At 34.3% G+C, this 26,461-nt stretch overlaps 1 protein-coding gene across 1 annotated transcript in view; it reads left to right on the top strand.

Annotated features, from left to right (window-relative positions):
- LOC123696002 (matrix metalloproteinase-2-like) overlaps positions 1 to 26,461 on the top strand; it is a 117,601-nt gene that overhangs the window by 86,241 nt on the left and 4,899 nt on the right. The window contains exon 5 of the mRNA XM_045641977.1: positions 23,680 to 23,829. Coding sequence (XP_045497933.1) covers positions 23,680 to 23,829 — 150 coding nt within the window. The remainder of the gene's footprint in view (positions 1 to 23,679; positions 23,830 to 26,461) is intronic.

The raw sequence follows: 26,461 nt of genomic DNA, 5'->3' as shown, positions 1-26,461 counted from the left end.
ATAGCATATTCCTTATAGATTGGTTACGCTAGATCGCGATAATACATACAGTTACAATGTGTGTTTGACATGCAATGTGTATCATTGATATATGTATGGAAATGTACCTAAGGTGCGGTCAGGATACATTTAAGTATTGTTTTTTATCTGTTACATAATAGCTACGAAATTGAAATTGTAAGACAGTTTTGTTAGAGATAGAGATATGTATCGAGAGAACCTATACCACACCTGTACTTTAACTTTGAAAGCTAAGTTGAAAAAAAATTATAATAATACTTTAAGCTTACTAAATCTCAAAAATGGTAGCAATAGAACCACTACGTAGGTAAAAATAAATAGGAAGGAAAATCTAACTATGAAAATGTATTTAAAATATTGAACTTAACAGATCTATAATTGTAATCATAAACCGAATCTACAAAGTCAGTTGAAACCCAAGCCACTAGTTAGTTCAGTAAACATTATACCCGTAATACAAGGAACAAGTTTCGCATCAGTGCTCCTCCCATGCACTAGCTCAGTACCTAGCTCCATTCTCGCGAATATTAATTTCCAATGCGAAATACGTACTCCGAGGGAATGGGCTGTAATTAATTCTATTTGTGTCCAATATCTGCCTTCAACAACATAAACTTTAGTCAGGATGAAAGGTCAATCATTGCAATGAAAATGATTTCCGTGCTTTGATATGCAATTAATAGTTGGTTCAAATAGTTTAGAAAAGACACAGAATTTGACATCAAATGTATATTACAAATTAAATAATATTTATATTATAGATTGAAGTACTTTAGGATCATGCAAATTCATTTATTTTAACCAAAATGTGTATAAAAATAGCACTATCTTAGAACATGAGCTCTACGGCGCGCTTTACAACTCTTCTTTAATAATACTACTGATACGTGACGTCACAGGGAATGAGGTCGTCTCTCCGCATCCAATTATGCCCTAAAACCGCCGGACATAAATTTCACATTTGCGGGACACAATTTGTCACAATTTGCGGTATTACTGAAGTTCCTTTTTTTAAAAAGTTTATGTGGAATTTGTACCCTTTGTGTTATTGTAATCGAAACAGGATGAAAGGATGTTTTAAATTTATATTTATGAGCTGGTAGATAATAAAATGTATGCTCAATCGTCGAAAAACACACTTAACATATTACATTATTATTATTAAAAATGAATGCTTCGCTTAAAATGACTAGCATGAAAGACCTTTGACATGTAAATAGTGCATGTTTTCAATAAAAGATCACAAAAAAGGAAACTGTACATTGCTTAGTATTAATTGTGATATTATGTATATGTTTTAGGAAGGAAATAGTATAAGAAATCGATAATAGTCTCTAAAACATTATTTGGAAGCGAAGCCACAATGGAGCGGCTAATGAAGCCCTAGCAATATGTCTGACTCACACGTCACGTTACCACGCAAATGGGATTAAACACAGTCTTATTTCCTTGTATATCGTTTACTTTTTGCCGATACTTAATACGCTATTATAGAATATTATGTCCGCTTCACCATTAGCGTAAGACGTTATAAATATGTATATGCGAACATACTTAAACTTCCATTAGGTAGGTATCTAAATATGTAAGAAATAGTAGCAGTGTGTTGTTAAAAATGCTTTTTTGTATAAAAAGTAGTTTTATAAACAATAAATACGATTAGGTACGTTTATGTACAATCTTATTTAATTTTTCAATTTAAAACAAAATATCGTAGGAAGGTAGTATAATTTACTTCACCTCCATGAATAAATATTATGTGTAAAGCTGATGAGATCATTAACGTGCGTACTGCTTTACCATAGGTACATAATAGTAAAACTATATTAACACTTGAGATAATCGTATCAGACTAAAAATAATAATGATTATAATCGTACGAAGTTTCAACACACTTCTCTCCATACTGAAATCAAATAGAACAAAAATGCAGATAAAAATTATGATTGCTTGGTGGGATGCAGGAAACACCATGCCCTAAAACAGATGTCCATCTGGACTGCTTATCTAAACGGATATGTGAGTGTAGCTTTTAATACGTATGTAATGCAATATTATCGCTGTTTATCCACGCCGCCCCGCGCGGGTCGCTTATAACCGCCCGCCCGGCGACGCGCTGGCCTGTACGCCTGTACGCGCCTGCGACTCCGTGACGCGCGACCACGCAACACTCTGAACATTGAACACTCGCCAGTGCACAGCCGAGCTCACAACACACTCGGACGCCGCGCCCTGCGCTCGTCCCCCCACTTATCAACCGTACCATTAATTGCACATCTCGCTCCGATAAAACGCGACGTTTTATTACCCTACGCCTTTTATATTCATTTTTATTTCGCCATCTAATGCAATTGCAGTCGAGCACTACAAACAGTAATACTTGAGTTGTTTTATTGGTTTTGTGTGGAGTGAACATGAAGGAAAGCGACATGATGGTGAGTTTTATATTTAAACTTTGTTTTTAAATTATATAAAGTCATGTAACGTCGATTTTTATAATTTCGGTAAATTTGCATCGTCATTAATGTTCCCGTCAAAATATCAATAATTCCACAGATACAGCTTCTACTCGTGCGCATTGTGGAGCAATCAACGTCTATTAAACCATTTATACCGGCACAACAGGCATCCAATAAAAGTACACAATAAAAACGCACGATCCTTATTACGATTCTCGTCAATTCGCTTTATTGTTTATATTCGAATCCAATTTATATCTATCGCTTTTAAACTATAATAAATTGCATAAAAATGAATCGATATTGATTGAACAGCTTCCCGTTACTTAGATAACGGGAGATAAGATAGTTTATCTTGACCGGAGCCGCCCATTCTGTCCTCGTCAGCGTTATCAGAAAAAACTTAACAAAGTACTTAATGAAGCTGTCCCTAGCACGCGATGAAATTAAATTTCTTTACCACATTAACAAAAAACAAAAAAGACAAGTAATCAATAAAACTAAACACAATGTATAGGAGTTAACCTAAATATTAACACGTTCCACTTCCTAGGTACAGCTAGAGCAAATAACTTTCCTTTATAGTTTTATAAACAAACGCCTTTGTGTAACATACCTAGGTTGGATAGTGTACAGTATACACCTATGGAAATAACGAGCTTACTCACTTCGAAGTGAATTGTTAATCCATGACGCTATTCCCCTTGAAACCACTAACACGGTAAACGTTAACATTCCCGACTCTAAATAATGAATCACGGCTACTTTATTCTTTAAAAAGATAGGGCACACCCGCATAACTACTTATAACATTTACTACAACTAACAAAGTCGGCAAGAAATAGACGTGAACAATTGAATATAAATTATTTATTTATTAGCACATGTTATATTTAATCACGTAACTTTTTCGTTTAACGAACATATTGTATTATATTCGCCACAAATTGATATTAAGTAAGAATGTCTTCGTCAATTAAGGACCGCGTCTCGAACACCCAACTCTCTAATTATCTCTAGTGGTTTCCCCTAAAACTCCATTTCACTTTAGGAAAGTTACTTACCCGATACCGCACCTTGTTTCACATGGAAAAAGGTTACGAAAATAAACGTCGTATATCGTCGTATATAAAAATAAATATCACACAAATAATCATGGATAGAGAAAACTTATTTTTATAATATACAAGCAAATTGACCGTATTGGATTTATTCTGTGATATTGGGTTATAAATCGTTTGTTTCCTTTTTCGTAAATAGAATGAAAAAGCTTCTCTAATTATTATTAATATTAGACGAGGAAAATAAAGAAGAAGATTCTGGGTCGTTTTCATCTAAGTACCTATTTAAAATCCAATGAATATTTGGTAATAACTAATTTAAAAATTCCGACAATCCGATAGTATGTATATAAGAAAACTCCGACAATGCGATATTATATAATTTGATCGTTATGTGTAGTTTGATACCAATCAATCGTTAAATGACTACATATTTATATACTTCAACATTATTAACATAGACCGCTATATTATCCCGCATGAGGATGACTCCATAACAGACTAATTACATTCTAACGCTATTGTACCATCTCTTGAGCGATCCATCTTTTCTTCAAATAAAGTGACAGAAGCTGCGGCAAATACACCGACAATGGAACCGATTAACGGACAAACAACCACTTGTTCAATCTAGATTGACCCAATTTCACACTTTAGACATGTATTCTATCTAGCTTAGTGCATAAGACTATTTCGTTGATTTTGTGAAATAGTATCAGTATGATGTGCATATTTTAAATATTATATTTACGTTATAATTAAACTTGAAACTGTATAAATAAACGACCTTACTCAAATCGATCAATTAAATTTCCGTAGATTATACTCTTTATTGAAAAAGATAGGTATGTAACGTATACAGATTTATCTATAATAAAGATATAAGATTTAGAAAGAAGGTAGGCGCTCCAACTGTAGCGTGGAACATGATCCCTCCACAAATTGATTGAGAGCGACATTTGATATAAAATTGTGTTGTGATTGATGCGACCCAGCCTCCGCCGCGAACGCTAAGTGCTGTCGTGGTGTCACTATACATACAAGACACTAAATACGTATCGAGCACTAACTGTATTACGTGTCATGTAAATGCTTTCCGCGCGAGATAAATTGATATTTTATACGCGCATTACATTATTATTACATTTCTCACGACTGTGTGATTTATCGCGATGACACGATTGTAAAAATATCAGCGCCACTTATGTCATAGAACAATTGGATGAGAGTAGGATTAAATATATTGTACGTACAAAGCTATTTCACAATCACTCTGTTGTAAGTAATACTCTCCATGCTGCTTACCCGTAACAAAGAACCAACATATACAGTGTCTATAGCCACATGTCTTACATGGCATATTGGAAGCGATCTGCAATACAAAAACCGCAGTAGCTTAGCAACCTGCGCTCCTCAGCTCTAGCCACAATGTAACACGACGCTTCAGAATAATAGGTTTCAAGATGCCGCCTCTCAAGGCTTTTTTACAATGCTTGCTTTCGCGTGAAACTGACAGCTTGCCCTCAAACTTCACTTAATTTTGCACCCGCTTGAGATAGAGCATATTTTTTAGGTCACCCGGTCGAAAAGGGTGAGGAACTGTGGACAAATTGCTTCACTGGTACGCTTAATTTATTTTACAAATGCGTTTTAACTTTCCTTCCGAATACTGTAAGAATCCCGAAGATTTTCGATTTATTGTCATCCTTAAAGTTAATTAAAGTTTATCTTAAAAGCTGATACTTTATCGTTCTCACGTTAAGGCTTTCGGTAACGATCCAATATATGCACCTATATATTTAGTTTGTAAAGTAATTCATAAATCCATTATATATAGACGTGACAGCGAAACTCTGCTGCAGATCCATCCATCATACTCTGGATTCATAACAAGCATCCCGTCTCTCTGCAAATGTCCCGTGGACGTTTATTACATATGCGTTTACACTATATCTGTAATGTCTCTATGGAACATTAACATATAACTTAGTGTTTATATGAAATATGAATAGATAAATTAATTTTAAATTTGCTTGTAATTTATTAAAAACTGTCGTGTATTGAACACTGGATACGCTATAGTTATGTTAAATTAATTGTTTTCAATAAAATTTTAATAGATGAAGAAGATTCTAAGTATTTAAACACGTCTTGAGATGAAAAGGACTGTGAAATGAAATCCATTCCTTCAACATATCAGATTTTTTTATACCTATGTAGCTATGAAATCTGTGTAAACGTTAAAGTTTCTAACAAGCACCCGTGAAGGCATTCCTCAGTAACCACGCCCTCTCAGCGAGTGAACGATGACGTGATTCGAACGCCATATATCGTCGTATAGGGTAATATTATATCGCGGGGCAACTGATAGGAACCTTTTAGCAAAAAATAAGGTCGCCCGTTTATATGAGAGCAAAGGCTTTAAGTGACGGATACTAGATAAATGCTTTCGCGTTTGAGATAGGACGAAACATATAAAAAGCGACATGTCAAAAGTTTGAGCTGGATGCGGTAGCGGCATATTTAAGTTTGTTCTTTGAGAATATTGATGACGGGCATCATAGATATAATTATCGCCAGTATCGACGAAGTTGTGTTGTGAATTCCAGGACAGTATTTCATTATGCAGAAGTGTAACGGACGGCCAAACTTAGATTGAAGGCGGCGACGCGAGCGCGTGCTTAAACTCAATGTTCGCTAAGTCGAAGATTTATAACAACTTTGCAACGAATATACCCTCTACTTTCATTTACATACATTGCTAATGAAAAAGATAGTAGAAGCAATATTTGTTTGCATTATGTTTTGTTGAGTAATTTTATTCATGAAAAATCCTTTTTGTAATTGAATTATAATTTAGAATTTAATTATATTAGCTTGAGTTTTCACCCTATAATCATGAAGCCTTATCAGTTCACAACGGAAGCACGCACTACGTGTAGGCGACTTCCGCAGCGCGTGCGCAACCCACTGGTGTCCGATACACGATACTGGCCACACAATATCAAATTACAGGTCATACGATATCAGTTGACCATATACCTACCAATAATATTATAACAATTAAGTACCTAATAAATATTTAACTCAGTTTGACATAATTTAAAAATATTTGATCCAATTGGATATTATTGCAGTATGGAGCCTCATAAATATAAATGTGGTTGCTTGCTGTTTTATAGTTAATGTTTGTAATGTACAATGCCGTTGTAATATCTCAGAACATATACAAATATATAGTACTTGCAGTAAAGTTTAAAGGCAAACAAACCCCGACTTGCCTCTACAACAAGCGCCTAAAGGTATACAATAGTTATTGCCAAAGTTAAAGACAGCCCTTATTATCATAACATAATTATTTAGTTTCGGATTTTACACGAAAGGGTGTTGAAGTTATTTATATCTGTAATCATTAATTAATTTCAACAATACCAAAGTAAAGACGAAATTAAGTTAATTCGATTCTCATAATGGCTCTTCATTTTTTATTTTTGCTGGCATCTTTCCAATTCTTTCTTAATAATTTCATATCAATGAGGTTGTTGATGTTTAAAATTCTTAGTATTTTATATACTTTTTTCCATAACTGACATTAAGATAAATTTGTGGTTTAAAATGTATTAAAATATGGATAAATTACATTATTCGTAATTATTCATAAATTGCGTATGAATAGGATATATACCTACTTAAATATATTAAAAAAGTAGTGCAACTAACTTTGTCCTAAAATCTAATTCATTACGAAATGTTTGTTTACTACATTCCTGAATGAAGTCACCCAACATCGGTGGAGCATGAGGTATTGCAATTAAAACTGTGCAAACGCTGCAGCTGTAACGCTATAGAAACAAGACGTCGATCGCACCAATGATGCTGTAAATCGGTCTATTTTTACCACCCCATCGACCGCGGCCATAACGCTCTACAACGATCCGAGCCTAATTCCAACGCCGATACTAAATTGACGTAATGCTGATTTATTTTTTATTTTATATACAACTTGCTCGCGAGAAATATGATTCATTTTGTTCACCTGAAATATTTATGAGACTATGATGTTCTTGGGAGAGATTAAGACTGACTCTGCGGAGATTTATGTTATATCTTTCTACTCAACGTTTAGTAAATGAATTATGAGCTAACCTATTACCTAGCAAAACAATTTCTTATATGTTCTTTTAAAACTGAACTAAAAAAATGAACTTTTGTATGCATTATCTTAAACTGTTCTATCTTCTAAGAAGCAAGCATCGTGGAAGAAATAAATTACGCAAGAAGACGAAGAAGAATTCAAACTTTGAAGATTATAAGAGAAGATTGAATATTGAAGATATCTCGGTTCCGGTCACTCACTCAACCTGGGTGTGATGTGTGCATTCGTGCTCGGCCCATCACAACCTCCTTGAGTGAGCGATCGTGTCTGGGGAACTACAATAAGAAGATATTTTACCTTTTGTAAGTATTATGGAATTATAAAAATATATCGAGAACTTATATTGTTATGAATACGTTACAGTGAATATGTCGTGTTAAAAAAATACATTTGATAAAACACAAGCGAATAAGATACGATTGAAAAATATGTAATATGAGATTCCCTGTTTTTAAAAAATTAAATGAAAAATAAATCTTCACTTTTTAATCATTATAACTATGTATTATTTATTTTATAATAATACTAACTAATTTATCAAAATCTATTAGGTAATCTGCTAGTATTGACAGGTGTATATGCTCAAATAATTCAGAGCATTCACCTCACTTGATGAATATTAACGTATACCAAAGCACCGCAAGATACATTGATCTTCGGACATTCACAGTAACATATACATTACATCGCACTGTATAAATGTATATAAGGATAGTAAGTTAGTAACATGTACCTGTGTATTCAATTACGTTTAATTAGGCTATGTAGTGCGTAATTAGTAACCTTAATTTTCATGTTATATCAGAACAATTTCAGAATCAATCATCTACTTTTTAGTAGTACAATTTTGTAAAGCATAATAGGTGCTGGCGGGAACATCATTAACCAGACCTGTTACAAGATAACGTGCAGAAATATTGAAATGTATACCTTTTAAAACACGTGCATCTAAAATAGAAGCACGAGTGAACAGAAAACAGCCGCCGATCTCGAGGTAATTTATTCGATATTGGCTAACTATTTCGGCGTTTACGATACGGGCGGGGCCATAGTATGAGACGCAATTTGTCATGTACTTTTTATGAACTATTATATGAAAATCCACATAATGGATCCTTGTACTTTTTGCGTTGTAGCAAATTGTCTTAGTCTTATCGTTAGATTTATTGTTTGGCACTTTAAAACATGTTATGTAATATTTTATCTTGAAGTAGCAAACTACAACATGTTTGTAATAAAACTTGAGTTCTTTAATGTTTTTATTATATAGTTTAAAAGAAAAAAACTCCTGTTCCAGTATTTTAGCATTTTAAAATGTATATTTTTTACACATTATATTTCTTATTTCTATATAAGCTTTACCTGCAAAAGTGCTCACGTAAAAGTGTTTGTATAAACGTAGCTACGCACACAGCACGCTTCGCTTCCGTCGATCTGATGCGTTTCCGTTTTTAACTTCCATTGCCTGCTAACGGAAATTGAAAGACTTATGTACTTTCATGAAAATATTTAACTCTTTTGGATTGTCTTGCTATTGCTTTCTATTTTGTTTATGTATATAATTAAGTCGGATTGTCAATTTTATCAACTACTTATTATATTTATCACGTGTGCATCAGTTCCAGTCAATCAAATCTTGAAACGAACTATCATCTAAGAATACCTAATAGATAGGGAGGCGAAGAGGGGAATTTTCTGTAATACTCGAGCGTGGCAGTTTAAGATATGAGAGATACCTTAGACCTAATAGAACAAACTTTTTCACTATTTAGCTCTATATGTAGTGACGCGCGCCTAGGATAGACGATCAGATTAGTAAAAAAAAATCGATAGTCTGAAATACTCGAGCGCGTCAGATTAAGATATTGGGGATTGATTTTAGTGTTTTAAGACTAAATTTAATTAATCTGACCATAAGTCCTTGACGCCGCCGAGTTATAGGGTCGCGAACTTGTAAAAAAAAAACGTTAACCCGGCATTCTCGAGCGCGATTTTTTTTATTTTTATTTTGAAGAATACAATCTAAAACTTACTAAAAACACAAAATCTGCCGGTTTCCGCATGACCGGAAGTCTGGATGAGCCATTTCGTCTTCCGAAAAACGCGTTGCAGCATATAAGTCGCGAACTTTACTTTTTCAAAAAAAAAAAGTTTAAATAAACAAAAAAGGTAATTTTATTTTACAAAAAAAGGTCTCTTTTCATTTTTGTCCAAAGTTTAATTTTTTTTTACTTGAAGCATCATAAAAACTCAAACTCCCGGTTTTTTGAGTATATCTCGAAAACTGAGGGTGGTAAGAAAAATTGATATGAAATAACGATGATTAAAAAAAAGAAACCCACAAACCTTTTTCGGTCAGTTTAAGAGAACCCACCAACATTTTTATCAGATTAAGAAAATATGCTTTCAGGATACCTAGATAAACCTCCCCTATGAAAACCTGACGCGCTCGAGTATTTCAAAAGGACTTTTTTTTCTGCATTTTCAAAAATTCATCGTAACTTATCGTCATGCCGTAATCGTCAGTTTTTTTAAGGGGAGCTTTCTTGGGGCCTAATTAACACCCCTTCCGAAAATCTGACGCGCTCGAGTAAATTTTTTTTTTTGTGCATTTTTGACGAATTTATATGCCTACGCAAACCGGCAGATTAGTATACCGTTGTTATCAGAGGCACTTGGGGCATACATAGTATGAATATCTGACGCGCTCGAGAATGCCCAAGTAACTGTTTTTTTTTACATTTTTGAAAATCCGTACACGCCAAACCCACCGCTAAAATGGTTTTTACCATAGAAGCTTTTCTTTTCGAAATTATTTTCTCTTTCGATTTTGATAAGTCTCGACGACGCCGTTGAATTACGCCATTTAGCTACCTCGCCTCCCTATCTATAATAATGTATATCACATTGAATTATTACCATGATAATGATTGTTTATGCTAAATGATAAATCAATAACTGAAATGGCGAAGCTTTAAGCGCATGCATCACACAATTCGATATAAACCTATCCCACATTATCCTGAGTCGTTATCGGTCAATGAAATGCACAATTGTCAAGACACCATTATCTCCTCGTCACACCTGGCCGCTTTGCATTCGGAATGCTCTTGATAGCTGCAACTGAATGACCTCACATAGCATATACAGATTTGCTATTGTTCTAGAATATTTTTAAACTAGAGCTAGAATCCAGCTCAGTGTCAACAAATCATTGGCGAAATATCCATAGTTTTTATACTATCATTAATTTAGTTGGGAATTACAAACCTAATAAACAGAATATGAGTTTCGTTTTCAAAAGTATAAATAGAAAACTATTTAACGATTACAGAGTACATAGGGTTTGTATAAATTCGCTCTAAGATACACATTGTCTTACCATCTGTCTATTAGTAGCGATGGCTTATCGAGCCCGCTGGCAACTCTACATTCGTAGCGGGTGCCAAGTACAAGCCTACGCAGCTTAACAGATACGGGTAGACGGCTCTACGTCGTAGGTATAGGCGTAACCGCTCAACACTTAATGTACTCATTAGATTTTCCTTAATACGATTCGGTTATTATGTGAGAGAGTAAAAATCTTCGTATTGAAGCCATTAAATGCAATTTGTTGCAATCAAATTTAGACCCAGTCGTTTATTATTATTAAATACTAGCGGTCCGCCCCGGCTTCGCCCGTGGTACATATTCACGTTTTCTCTATATAAGAACCATCCTCGTACTTCAAGGATTATAATAAAAAAAGAATTAAAGAAATCGGTTCAGCTGTTCTAAAGTTATGCGCTTACCAACACATTTTGGGATTCATTTTTATATTATAAGATAAAATTTACAAAACGTTATTCATGTAACGTTTTGTAAATTTTATACTGTAATTAAATACAATGCGAAATTAGCAAATATTTCTAGAAGTTGCATTCGATTTCAGAGAAGTTTATCAGATGCAGCTCATATATTGAATACATTTCAAGCATATTCGTTGCTAGCGGTTTAATTTTGTTGCCGACAATCGAGCTTTGTTGCTCGACTCTGCTATCCAGTAATTAATCAACTAGTTTGCTCAGATCGAGGGGTGTCACTCATTCCAAAGTGTTAATTATTCAACTTTGCAAAGCTTTCCAGTTTCGAACAAACAAAACCAATCAAACACGGCGAAAGGTAAATTATTAGCCTTCTCAACTAATAACATGCATAAGAATTCCCGGCTTTACCTCGAGAAATAACTTGCACCTGTTCGTAATAGAAAGGTAATACGTAACTTGTTTTTCCTGCTGGCTTCAATAAATCCACCGCAACGTAATTCAAGTCTACTTTGTAGATTAAACAAAGAGGGCAGAAATAGCGCTTTTCGCATAAGGTAAGAGCAATTCGAGGAGTCCTTGAGGAAAAGAAGGTGTGCTTTAGTTGAATCTGCATGAGGTATAGTTGTTTACCGTCTCGCCGGTCTCAAGACAATTTATTTGAAAGGTGTCGTGCAATCCACTTCGCTCAGCCCGAACAGTTTGGAATAAACCAATACATCGATATAAATCACTTCAAAAGATCGTTTTGTCCGCTGGACACATCTCTAAACAGCGTTTGACGTCAATCGTGTTGTGGAACGTCGATATTCCTATTATTAATGATTTGTTATTCCCAACATTCATACATTTTCTACGTATTCTGTCAATATAATATTTATCAGTGCTTGTTAGCATGCGTCTTGTTTATTGTTCTCTTTTAAAATGATTTTACACAGGACGCACTATAGAGATAATACGATTGTTTTGATTTGATTACTTAAATAGTTATTGTAATATATGCCGTTATATTTACTAGAATTTAATGAACATCGCACTCAATATCACACGTCAAATGATATCGCCGCGATGAATTTCTCAATTAAGAAGTATAGATGGGAAAATAACATGAAATTACATTAAATCGCGGGTTATCTAAGCTCTTACTCTTATTATTTTGGAGATGGAGCGAGACGAGTTTGAAATTTGCTTAATTACGTTATAAAGATAGCGATCTGTGTAAAGTGGGTGCTGAGAGACGAGGGAACGCCGATTTGTGAACAACTCCGCACGTTCTAAATACCCAATTGGTTTATTTTATGGTTCATCTTTACCTGCAAGGTCGTAAACCTACTTAAAGTCACCGCTCTCTTACTAGTATCCCTATTAATTTATTCTAAAAGATATCATATAGACAACAATATAAATACACGTCATAAATACGTTTTTATTAAACCAACAAGTACATTTTCCGCTACTTAGCTATTAAATGTTATATCCAGTTATTAGCACACACGGTAGTCTCAATCTCGTTAACGACGACTGCGATGGTCGCCTGCTGAAATAGAAAACGCCGGTGATTAATTGCCAATTACTCGTACAGCTAAGTCATTTTTACGCTCACTTGCTTTACTATTTAAAATCACCTATTATTTTTCCTTCGAATAACTTGACATCTAAACAGCAATATTACAAACGCCTTAAACATTTATTCTTATCTTGGCTCACAAATTCACGTTTTCATTAATTTTAATGAACACTTATAATAGTTTATTACAATTGTTATTGTTATTAATATTTCCAAATTGAAATCGAGATAAGCGTACGCAGAACTCGCAACAGTATCATTTTGGTAAAAAACATTATTTAGCTACGGGATATCACGTTGTCTTTGACTTCAAATTGTATTTCTTGTAAAAGAAAAGTATCTAAACTTCTTAAAACATGCTGAAGCGCAATTGTCAAGAATTAGATTTAACGTAGAGTCTTAGTAACAAAACGTATGTCGCTGCATGCCCTGAATAAATTGAGAATACCGGTCAGCTCAACGTTCGCCGAGGGAGCAACAACGCTGGAACCCGTTTATAGCAATATTACTTAAGTAAAAGGATAGGGTTAGCGTAAATCTTAGTTTACAGTGACTGCTGAAATAAAGTGTTAAAATGTCTTTATATAAGAAAACTGCAAAGTTATTTAAAACGATACAGGATAATTATATTTTATATTTTATTCGGTAAACACGTTTATCTTTAGCCACAAATATTTATGTGCAGTATAAACGACAAAGTTTTTCAGTTCGAAGATTAACGATTATCTTCTCCTTACCCGACCTAACGTACCTACTTTGATGATTGTAATTTTGTGTTCCTAGATCTTATTTATAAACTAAATGAACAAATTGATAAAATCCACGATAACTCATACGTAAATTAATTGACTCCCGCGGCGTTTTAGTTACTTAAAGCAATGTGACTTCCCCAAAGCGAAATTGTAATTTGCCTAGATATAATCCAATAGCAAGCGTGGTGTAATTGAATATTTTTCCAATTTGTCGCGCGTAATGGGGCAAGATTGAGTTGACGGTCCCCAGTGAGGGGCTGCCCGAAACCCTGTAGTGCGACAGGACACCACGCCTTTAAATTATACATTAATTTAATGCTTTGAACTATAAAACTTCTTCGAGCAAACATTATTAAAGATATCATAACGTTTATGAAGTCCTCACATGTAATAATAACATTGTAAATAAATTAAGCACCTCAAATTACGCAATACTCGAAATCATATCTTGTCCCTACATCAATATAGCTGGATTATGCCATCGAGATAGTACATATATCTCGATGGATTATGCCCTATATTTACTCCCGCATACTCTATGCTCGTCACGCTCTATATTTTGAATTACCAACAAAAAGACCCCATCTTTTATCGCGCGATTTCCTCTGAAATAGGTTTATAATATTGATGTAATACCCACTCGATCATTTGTGTAAAACAAGCGACATATTAATATACCTACATTTTCTTATCGGCATTAAATACGCAACTATCCGAAGTAGTATATTAATAATGAAGAAACACAAATGTTTTTCATTTCAAGTTTTTGATGGAATATTGTATTCGTGCTATTTGCATTTTGACGTGGCAAGGACATCAATCTACGTGATGCCAACTCATTCCAGTGGCGAACAAGCGTGGCATACTAATATTCATCGATCGATTCCATGTAATTCCAGTTATTCCGCTGCCGATTGGATACAAACCAGCATCTTGAATGTGTTATACATACTATGGTTAGACCGAAATACCAGTCTACAGGAGAATTCATCTAGACCGTAATCCCGTGCACTCCTATCGGAGCAATATTGCGTCACCAATTGAAACTAAATCCGTAGTTTCGATTGGTCGTAAATGCATAAGTATTAGCAAAATAAGAACCGATAAGAGAAATTGCTATTTATTTAATGAAATTGTTTTACTCTCCTGATGTTTCGTTTATAAGAAAATTTATTCACAAGAAAAATATTAACCATTTTGGGATTTTGCATTCGCAACTCTTCGTAGTTTAAGGCTAAACAAACTGCTTATCGCACACCATAAATTGGCGACACGTCGTAAGGCGACCCGCAGTTCGCTTAGCCCAGGCTTTATCAGCATCCTCTCGTAAACCAGAACACGGCGTTATTGCGACTCTCGACAAAATTCCCGAGACTTTTTCATCCCTCGCCTCAAGCATATAATTGTTACTGAACCGACCGATATGTTGCATTCCAAATGCATAATCGGTTTGGCGGCCGATAAATATAATATCTATTTGGCAATGTATACCATCCGGAACTCATATGAACCAAAAAAACGTGCCGCCTTGAGCACCGTTGTAATTAGAGACCAATCGTAAAACGAAGGGGTTGCGCGGAATGTCCCATCTGATAATGAGCGCTACTGGCTCGGCTCCAGCCGCCGCTCATATTAGGCGGCTCTCTACCGCTATCGTTACGACTTTTACACTTTTACGAGTTGTTTAGTTTAGAGAACCGGCTGTGTGTTAGCGCTGACCCTGCCAAATACTGCGTCCGTGGCTCGCCGCTCGCGGTCCACTGCCTAAATATGCCAACCATGTTGTGTGTAAATGAGTTGTACATAATATCATGCTCGTTTGGCTACTCGTGGAGATGTATCCGACCCATGGCACATCATTATCAGTATATTGAATAATTTGCACGTTAGCTTCACATAATTATTCCAAACAAATTTTATCTAAATTAAAATGTTGGTAAAATCCCTCAGGCAATAAATTACAGCTACAAGCAATCAGGATTATAATAATAGCTTCATTTTATAATTAATAAATCTATCATTATGTTGTGAAAATGTGAAAAGGTCAAAAGGACAAAAAAGGACAAATGTGTTACAAAATTAATCACTTTCAAATGAAGCCCAGCGTTGAAGTTGCACTTCGCTCACAATACTTCCGAGGCCCGCTCTCGATGATATCAATTTTGCTCAGTGGCTCTTAATTAACATTTCTTTTCTTCCCTTTCCACGTGAGTGAAGCATCGAATATAAAACTGAGCGGCTTTGTGCCTCGCGCGGCGCACGTTTCTAGACAAAAAAGAATATTACACCGCTTTCAATTCGAACACACTGAAGAAAAAATATGATCTGCACTTTTGTAAACGCAAATGAGGTTCGCTTTGAAACGTGGGACTTAATTTAAATAACATCGCTGAGCAGGCGCCTACAAACTGAAAAACTTAACGAATACGTGTTAAAAACGAAGTACCCTAAAACAATATTCTTCGGTCATTTCATACATTTTCATTCCAGAATTGAATGGTTTTAAGTTAAATGAGGATAAATTTTAGTTAAACGTTACAGGTTGAATGCTTCTTATACTACAAAACAATCTACATAAACCCATATCGAGAAAGATGCAATATAGTATGTGATTTGTGCAAATAAAGTAGAAGCAGTGAAGTTATATGAAATGTAAATTGAAAAATAACATTCAGGGTAGACGATTCGTATCACAAATAAAAGAGCAAGATAATATCAAATGCATAATATCACATAACAATAGCACTACATCTGAGGGACTACGACCGAGTACCGACGTTGCGGCGACCTCTGGATTGAACTCTACCACTCCTAGTTCAAACGTTGACCTTTCATGAAGATTTCATAAAAAATAATTGAATTACAACATTTGTTTATTGAATCTTCTTTCAAAAATCTTATTTGGGAAATGAAGTTGTGAACAACAATTGTTTTAAATCTTAACAAAATAAAAACTTTACTTTTAAAAACTAAAGCTAATGCCCGGTTCTAATTGAGATGGTACCAATAGTACTGCGTTCTAAAACGTTCGCAACTATTGCATCATTTAATATTAAAAAATGCTGCAATACATGCAGAACAATCAGGGCAGTAGTAAAATATTAGGACAGTAAAAGAGCCAAAGAACAAAGAGCTTGCGGGCAAGCACCCCGGAGCAGTGTCCTCCAGAGCTTTGCACCCTGCACTCGAGATAATACTCCTTTACGTAACACCAGCTTAGAACGAACTGGAAAATTGTAAAAACAGGATTATCGTATCGCTGCCCGCAATAAAAATATAAAAGTTCAAAGTTCTAGAAGTCGTTCTATCTTGTGACGTTCAGATTTGATTTACGGACTGATTCTTTATAGCTGAATTAACGAGCAACTGTAACTTGGAAAGAATGCAGTTACTTCAATGAGGAAATTATTAACGTTATGTATTATAAACTTGCAAGTCGTGTTGTAAAAAACATAACAGTCTAATGTCTATGCAGTATTCTATTATGTTTATATATCATAGACAATAATTTAAAAATACAAACGTAATTCTATCGATAAATTGTTGATATCAATATTTTTGATTAACTATTTTTTAACATTAAACATTAATAAAAGAATAGGTACGTCTATAACTGAACAAAAAATTTTCTGCTGGTTACAAAAATAAAGCACTATCATTTCAACGTAAATCCACCTACAAACTTTGTATACAAAACAGCTCCTAAGCTTGATTTATTACCTAAAATTAATCTCAAGAAAATGTATAAGTTAGTGTAAAAAGTAAGAAAAATCACTTCGAGGTGACGGCGACGATATTGAAATATACCTTTCATATTTTGCATAGATGTACCACGCGGATTACGTTTACCTCCTTTCAAGGGAATGTAATAAAATTCAGCTTAAAAGTGCCAGTAACTACGATCAACGCTTTCAACTCGCCGACAACCGAACGACGATAAAAACGGATATTAATAAACGGGCTTCCGTAATATTTTACAAAAATACGTTATAAAAGGAGGTAAAAACTGTCTCAAGCATAAGTAAAATCATGAAAAATTAGTGACGCGAGCAGCGAGACTCATTTTAAATGTATCAAGAGTTTACCCGGACTTGCAGCGCTGGCACCGGCGCGCCCCTGAAAACAATCCCAACTGCGTTAATCACTTATTTACGTCCCGGGTCCACTTCGCCAGAGTATTTCTAATGAACGTCGAGAATTCCGGGGAATCCTAATGAACCGTGGGAATTTCAATTCTAATGAAGCGAGCTAAAACTCAGTGTAGACGGTGGGGGGTATTTTTCATCGGTTCTTGAATCTAATTGATCGGCCTACTTGGACATTGTTGCGATGCGTCGAGAGTGACACGGGAAGCTATTTCACCTGAATCCGCCGGATATATCTCGGGGCGCGGAAGCAGAGACCTACGACTTAATCGGTTTGTCATTTCCGACCTATCGACCGCCTTCACGCCATTTGAATACTGATTAGTGTGCTTATTTCATCTCATTTCATTTATAAAACAAATTGTCTCCAACGTGTATTACTAGAAATTCTTCTCAATCTTATACAAATATCTTCTTTACTCTCTTAAAGTTTACACGAATGTTTTCCAAAACTAAAAAAAAAACATTTCTAAGCTCAATCGTGCAACAAAACTTAAAAGTAATGAATAGAAAATGGCAGTCTACGAAAGTTCTTTTCTGAGACAAAACTTTGTTACTAGACACGTTCTGCGTTGCGCCCTTTGCTCTAAAACTTGAATTGGCACTTTAACAATTCAAGACAAACGCTTTTAGCGCTGGATGTCGAAGGAGCTGTAAAAATAAACTGACACTCCGCACTCTGGCTGCATCAGCGGTCACATCAAACAGTAACATTGACTTAGTGGATAGGGTAATGGGATGAATAAACAACGAACAGACAATGTTAAGAGTCTATTTAGAAATATATAATTTTTAACTGCTACTAAGTCTATGAATTAGATTTTTTTTTATAAATTATTACTTTAGTTTAACTTATAAAAAATTCAATGTTAGTTTCTTGTAGATACATAAAAACTCTATATAATTTATTATCATTAAAGATCATAAAATATTGTGTCTGACTAATATTTTAACTATCATGAAAAACCTTTCCTGAATTAAGAGATAGCATTATTATGATACAAATAGTGGGATGTACATATTTTATTTAACAGTAGTTAGCGAAAAAAAGAACTATTATTCTTAAAATGACTGAAGTAAATATTATACAAAATAAAAATATAAGTAATGCGACAATTTTCTCTAAATAGCTATGTTGTCGACAAAAGAGCGTCTTAAGTAAAGACTAGTTGGGGATGTTCCAACCGCATATTTTCACAGTAATTTTGCAAATTTATGACCAGCGAAAATGAAGAAGCAAATAGCTTAAGCATCCATGACACTACTAGCTCACTCTTCTTAATATTGTCATACTTAACTGTAGAGTAATATTCATAAGTTATAAATAACAATTGGAATGTAAATCTCATTTATTTTACAAGCATAAGATCATAATGAAATAAATAAATTATTATTGATAAATTAATTTACTCTTTCATCTTTACCGCTCTACACAGCCACGCCCTTCTCACAGCAGACGCCTCAGGTTTCCAATTATATCTCTTTCAGTTTAGCCAACTCATATAAAAGTTCTAACTACCCGTGTCTTTAACTAGATCCTCACGATGCTTCATGTAAGACTATAACCATTTGAAACTTATCTATATCCACTTATATTGCACTCGTCGTCGTCGCTACTTTAATTTAAAAAGTTATTACTCGCCTTTCCAAGCCACATTTCTATATTTTAATTTAAACGAAATCATTATACTTTATACACCAGAACTACAGTTCATAATATATTCACAATAAAAATAAACATCTGTATCGATAAACACTGCACTACATACATAATTCAACTTAATAATATTGCTTATTGAAACGTATTAAATATAAATCAACGCAAAATGACCGACTGTTTAAAATTACGAATAAACAGCATGCGGTTTCATTGTTTTTTTAATGGCACGTAAATTCGCTGTTTGTCTTGTATTCAGTACAGAACCGCAGCTTCATTTCATTGTTATAATACTGATATTTTGCGATATTGGACACGAATCAGAACCGCAGTCACGATACGGTTATGAATATCAAAAAGTGCTAGCTCTGATCGCCAATGCAATCGTGTTACTGAATTAATATCGTTTCAATTTTGCAACAATTCCATGGCGGAAAATGTCCGTACGTAGCGAGCGAGCGGTAATAAGCTATTAACGTCATAACAAAGTTACTCTCGGCTTAATTCTACCTTCCAGCGTTGGACCAGACGTATAAACTCGTCATATATCTCCAATTCATATGTTCTGGTGTCGGCCTAAAAAGAAAAATTTGCGCTTTAATATTATGTTACCATTGGTAGTTGAAAAAATAATATATTTCTAATCCTTACTTTCGAATAACATAGATAAAAAATAGTTTTATTAAAATATACCTGACATCAAAGTAAAGGTAACGTAGCTAGGTAAATAAAGATATCGTACCGTATTTCAAGAAAATTCGATAAATTCCATGAAGCATCTGGGGTCTTCGGCCGCCTACATTCAAAGGAGCTATTAGTGAAACATGTCGATAAAGGGCAATTAGGATCTGACACCTTCACGTTTCATTGTTGCCTGTCCTTTGCTCGACTCTAGCTCAATTTCACATGTAGGTAAGTATACTAAATGTATGTGGCAATAAATTTCAAGTACATTCATTATAAAAAAAAAATCACTTCAAAATTATGTTTCCTCAGATAATATATATTTATAATAACTAATTGATCATTTCTGTTTCATACTTGAAGTAATTTAAATGATAGACCTTATTCGTCCATCCGCCAGACATATTACATTCAAAGAAGTATCATTCATCGTATGGAAAATTAGTATAATTTCAAATCGAGGTATCGTCTGGAGAGCAGCGTATCCTTCATTGAAAGAGTTGCATTAAATCCCTTTCTCCATCAAAGAATCGAAAGATAGACTACTATTGAGTCCCCAGTGCACATCAATGCCTATTGCCACGTCGCTTATCTACAATATACGGCGCGAGGCGAGTGCAGCGTCGCGGTGGGAGACGAGGATTTCAATGAAATACTCTTACATACGTATAATTTGGTGCAGTCAATGGTTATAGCCCTCGTGTTACTACTTTAAGATATGCACCCAAAAACTAATAGTGATATGCATATGATTTATTGATCAATTCTATCCGATATAAAATATTTGATAAATTATAATATTAAGTTTCGAAAATTATGTAACCAATTTTCATGTTTTAATTCTATCTATCTTCTGTCTATTCTTTCTGTATACTCATCGATCGATATTTTCAATCACCTCATTTCAATTCCTACGCGAAATGAGATAGCACGTCCATACGTCCATGAGGTTGACATTCGTTTTGACAGGCGATTGGTATCGGGAGGTTCCTAGCACGCCACAGGGGACTACATCCCGCTGACATTTTATTATTTTTATGCTAATTCCCCTTTTCGATCGTGAAATGAATTGTCATAATGAAAAAATCTTACTCGTGTATAGAAGTGGTAAAATACAATACTTCGGCGCTTTTCTCCTCTCGTCAAATTAACGTAAGAAATAAAATAATATTTTATTCGTGTTATTCCTCCACTTTTAAGTTTGAACATCTTGGGCGCTACATAAAATGTAACTCGGTGTAGGGCGGAGAGTACGGACGAGTAATTTTAATGGCACGCTGACAGATTATTTCAGAAAATTAAATTTTAGCTCGTTGGACACAGACCATAAAGTTCATGCTTACAAATCTCTTTGTTATGACATCGTAACGAGATTATGTCCGTTTCGTCGTGAAGACGTCGTCGCTGTGTCGTCATGTCGCATGTTTTATTATTTCGTGCAATAAACGTGGGCCCGTCCGCTTCTACCAAATTATTCGGAAACATTTCACTGTTATTATCGAATACGCATTGTGTGAGTTTATAACCAATAAATCAGCATAGTGTGTAATAAACGATCCTAATATAGACATTTTGTGTGCCAAAGAACGTTATTCAAAATCTTTATTTCAACATAAACATTTGAATGTAAAAACCCCCTTTACCTTTTTCTTAATAACAAACTTTGTTAGCGTTTCCATCATTAAAGTCTATATTGAGCTCTGCGTCAATCGAGAGAAGTCAATCAAGAACTACGTTAATTTGTAATTTCTCGATAACTGTGAGTCGCTTAGCGACAAGGTAGCCGTCAGAAACTTGCCGTCACTTGCGTCACGTGGGCACGTGCTCTAACCCACTCCTGCGTTGATCACGTGTTTCAACATTCACCCTTTAAGTTGGAAACTGAAGGCTTCTGTTTACCCATAACTCGAAATCGCCATAACGTGCCAGGAAGTCCCTCGAAACCACTCGCTAACTTTAAGGGTTACTCACGTTTTCAAGTAGAAAGACTTTTGTTTTTCGCAAACAATACAAGGAGGCAATTTTGTTTTGAAATACCTATTTTCTTACATTCTTTCGTTTCTTACTGTTGTTATTATGTAGTTCCAACTTCCAACTTATAATTTTTCATTTTACAATTAGGTAATATAAACTCTACTAGTTACTTGTTTATATACCAAGTTATTAAGTTATTAACACTATCTTTATACTGAACATAGATCTAAATTTAGGTTCATTGGCCTTTTTGTGTATAAAGATTAATGTGCCAAATTAAAATGAACCATAACTTATTCTGCATTTACCCACATCCATTGTTTCCGCGTGACATTAAAACATTGAGTTGAAAATGCGGTTGCAAATTTCATCAAAGGGGTGCAATTAACAACTTGTCTGTTATAGTGCAAAATAACGGACCATGTTGTAATGGCAATAATTTTAGAGCGGTTTTCATCAACTGTACCCTGATACCAAAATATTTAATTATATGACTCGATTACATATTTAAACATCACTTAAAATTATACTGAAACAAATGAAAATTCAGTATCGTACATAGACTGTCCCATATTTCCCCTGTGACCCCTAATAACGTTATTGAAATAATAATTAACAGCAGCAACGGTCAGAGTCCATGTTGGTTAGTTTTAATTACCTGCGAAAACGATATTTTATACGACAAAACGTGTCACGCGAAAATGAACTTCATATTAATTCTGAAAAGAGTGTCGCATTTTGTTATTGTATGCATTTAAAAAATTTTCTATTTGAAATTATTCAACTGAATCAATTTTCAGTTTGTTTAAATAAGTTATAGTAATATTTATAAACATTTGTTGATTTATCTTTAAATTTCGCGTTGTTAAAATGAACGATTGTAGACATAACCCGTTTTATTGATAGCATAAACTTAACAATACATGAATAATTAATGTAATTGAGATTAGTAATTGTGTTAGTTCTCTGATTAAAATTGCGTGCAGGACTAATGAAGTCGCTTTCTGGACATGACAACGCATAAATCCAATGTAATAAGCGCAGCCTGCGTTAAACACGTCTGAGTCGACAAAATGGTGTGCAATGAGATTATTCTATTACGAACAATTTCTGCCTAAATACTGCCAATAAAGTATACATAAGCTTTGCTTTCTATTAAAGCGACTAGGAATTTTAATTTACATTTCACCTCTGGTGTTATATAAGTGAGGATGATTTTTTTTGGTCTTAATAAACGTAATCTACTCATTCACTCTTTATAGGAAAACCTTAGGCAAACTTACTTATAAATTGGTTATGAAATCTGCGCAATACATTTAATTAATTTTATGAATAGAAATCATAAAGAATACCTAGTTGTAGAATATAACAAAATATTGAACACCTATCTTTGTCCACAGTTTATCTCAAAGTCGGCGCCCCTCCCAGCTGGACCCGCACGGCACCAGGAGCGTGCTGGCACGGGCCTTGGACGTGTGGGAGCAGGCGTCGAGACTCACCTTCACGGAGGTCAACTCAGACGACGCGGACATAGTGGTGTCGTTCGCTAAGTAAGTCTTTTAATGATGCTTTTCAATTATCATACACATTATACCTTATTTCTAAGCATTGGTGACACCCTTGACGCCTAACAATAGTTATTTACTTCTGCTAGTAGTCGAAATACATTGAATGAAAAACACATTCCATAAGTCGTGTAAGAATTAATACAAAACATCTTAAAGCAGTCTTAAATTCGCTTCTTGATTTATTGCGCTGATAATAAATAATAATCAAGCACGGATTTGGAGACACGTCCTATCCATTTTAAGGGGATTTGCGAGATCTCGTGCGAGGCATCACAATAAGCTACGGACAATATAACGTAGCGACGTTAAGAAAAAATCTACACATTTCATCTTGAATTCAAAAGTTATGCTGTAAACATATATCTAACTAAATGAAACAATTATCATATCATCCAAGGCACAAAATGGTTTTTTTAACAACAATACAAGTATAACACTTATTTAATTAATTTTCCAATACAAGTGATTATAATTCTTACATAACAAGCATAATAAAACACTTTCACTTCAACGTTTACGGCGTTTTATTGTTACAAAATAAAATAATAGCACAATCATTATATTATCTATATGTTCAGAGAGATTTACAATATACTTCCAATGAACCTTGAAAAACTCCTTTGAATATAACAATGGTTAGCAAACACTACCTTAGTCGATCGTTTCTTTTTCAACCTGCAGCTTTACCTTCACGATTCACTTTCACAGTACCGACGTGACTTGCCAAACTCACTTTGCTATTGATCTAATAGTCCTACAAACGGCAAATTGCGTCGTGAGAACTTTCTCGAAAGGAAACATCTTACTTGAAAATGATTACAAAAAAGTAATGGTGCCTACGCTTGTTATCGATAGAGCTTTATAAAAGGATCAGGCTTTGCGTTGATGGAAATTAATTTATGGCGTCTTCTTGAGGTTCATATTCTTTAATTTAATTTTTGTTTATTTTTTTTTTTTAAGTTAATTACATTCTCAACCTCTCTCTAATGTAATTCGTAACTTCGTAGAATATCGTAGCACTGCTACGAAAGCTATCTTAACATTAAAAGTTCTATAGTTAAAATTCCTTTCAACATACGAAATTTGGAGATTCCAACTCTGCCTTAATCAAATGTTATTTCAAGTAAGTAAAACTTAAAAATATTACGAAAAGTAACAACATCGTGAACTAGAGTCGAGAGTTGCATGTGGAATGAGCGGCGGGCAAAGTTTCCCTTATTAGATCACCGTTGACGACGATATGAGAAAGTACCGTCAACAAAAACCACAAACGAGGAAATATTGCGACCGCCATATTGCGTCGTTGCAAACTTGCAGTACCAACTTTTATAGGCGTTATAGGTTTTTAACTACCGATTATTTAATACCTTATACAACACAATAGTTACACTGATTACCTTATTTATTCATACAGACACAGAAGCATTTTTCTATTACTTATATACAATTTGTATAATTTTATGATAATAGATACATCATTTTACAACTATAGGTACTTGATGTAAATGTTCATATTCGCGACCCCCCAACATTGATAAAAAAAGAACAACACCCGTTCGTAAAAAGAACAACTTAATGAAATGTAATAAAAGCCACCATAATAATAAAATTGTTAACAAAGCATAAAACCTTTTATAAGTTAATTAAAAACCATTCTCATTAATTCCATAGTCGTTCACCCATAATTTCCACATTAGTTGTTAACCTCCTTGAGTTTATTCGCTCCAATGAACATTTAACAGTGAACACAGAAAGCACAGCACTGCTCAATGTATCTACAAGATTTACTGCTCTCATAAATGTAATATTACTCAAGTAATAAGGCATATATGCAAGCTAACTGCGTTCTCAAACTTGCAAATGGCATGCATGCAATTACTCAATGTGAACCTAATATCTTTATCGTTTTAAACGTTGTTTAAAACATTTATTCATTTCATATCCAATTGATAAATATTTACATATTGTAAAGTAGGTATATGTTATAATTTTAGAATAACTTTAATAAAGATACTTATCACTCTACTTCATGATTACTACATAGTATACTGTAAGTATCCAAGTAGCAGCTTTCTGGGCAGCTTTATTTATTTTCTTAAAGCTTTTTTTATTCTTGGGCATATTTAATTTATTAAATTAATCTATACTAATACTATTAAGCTGAAGAGTTTGTTTGTTTGAACGCGCTAATCTCAAGAACTACTGGTCCTATTTAATGTTTTATATAATTAAAATTCTTTCGGTGTTAGATAGCCCATTTAAGGCTATATCATCACGCTACGACCAATAGGAGCCGCGCAATGCGGGTGAAACCGGGCGGAACAGCTAGTTAATCATAAAAATCTAATATTATTAATTATATTAGATTATTATTAATAATCATAAATATTTAATATAATAGATCTACAGTAAAACATTTGATATGCGTATTAAACCATTTGGGTATTATACAAGCGCTTCTCATCGGCAATTGAAGTAGAGCGTAATAAATCATCCCCGATTCGGAAACTTTCCATTTCGAAACCATTATATTTGATGGCCTATGTCAACGCGGGACTTCCTCATTTTAACGTTTTTGGAGAAACGAATGTATCACACACAACGTTGAAAACAA

This window comes from Colias croceus, chromosome 12 (assembly GCF_905220415.1).
Source record: "Colias croceus chromosome 12, ilColCroc2.1".
Classification (NCBI taxonomy): Eukaryota; Metazoa; Arthropoda; class Insecta; order Lepidoptera; family Pieridae; genus Colias; species Colias croceus.
Note: the sequence above shows the minus strand (reverse complement) of the source record. Positions and strands in the feature narration are given on the sequence as shown.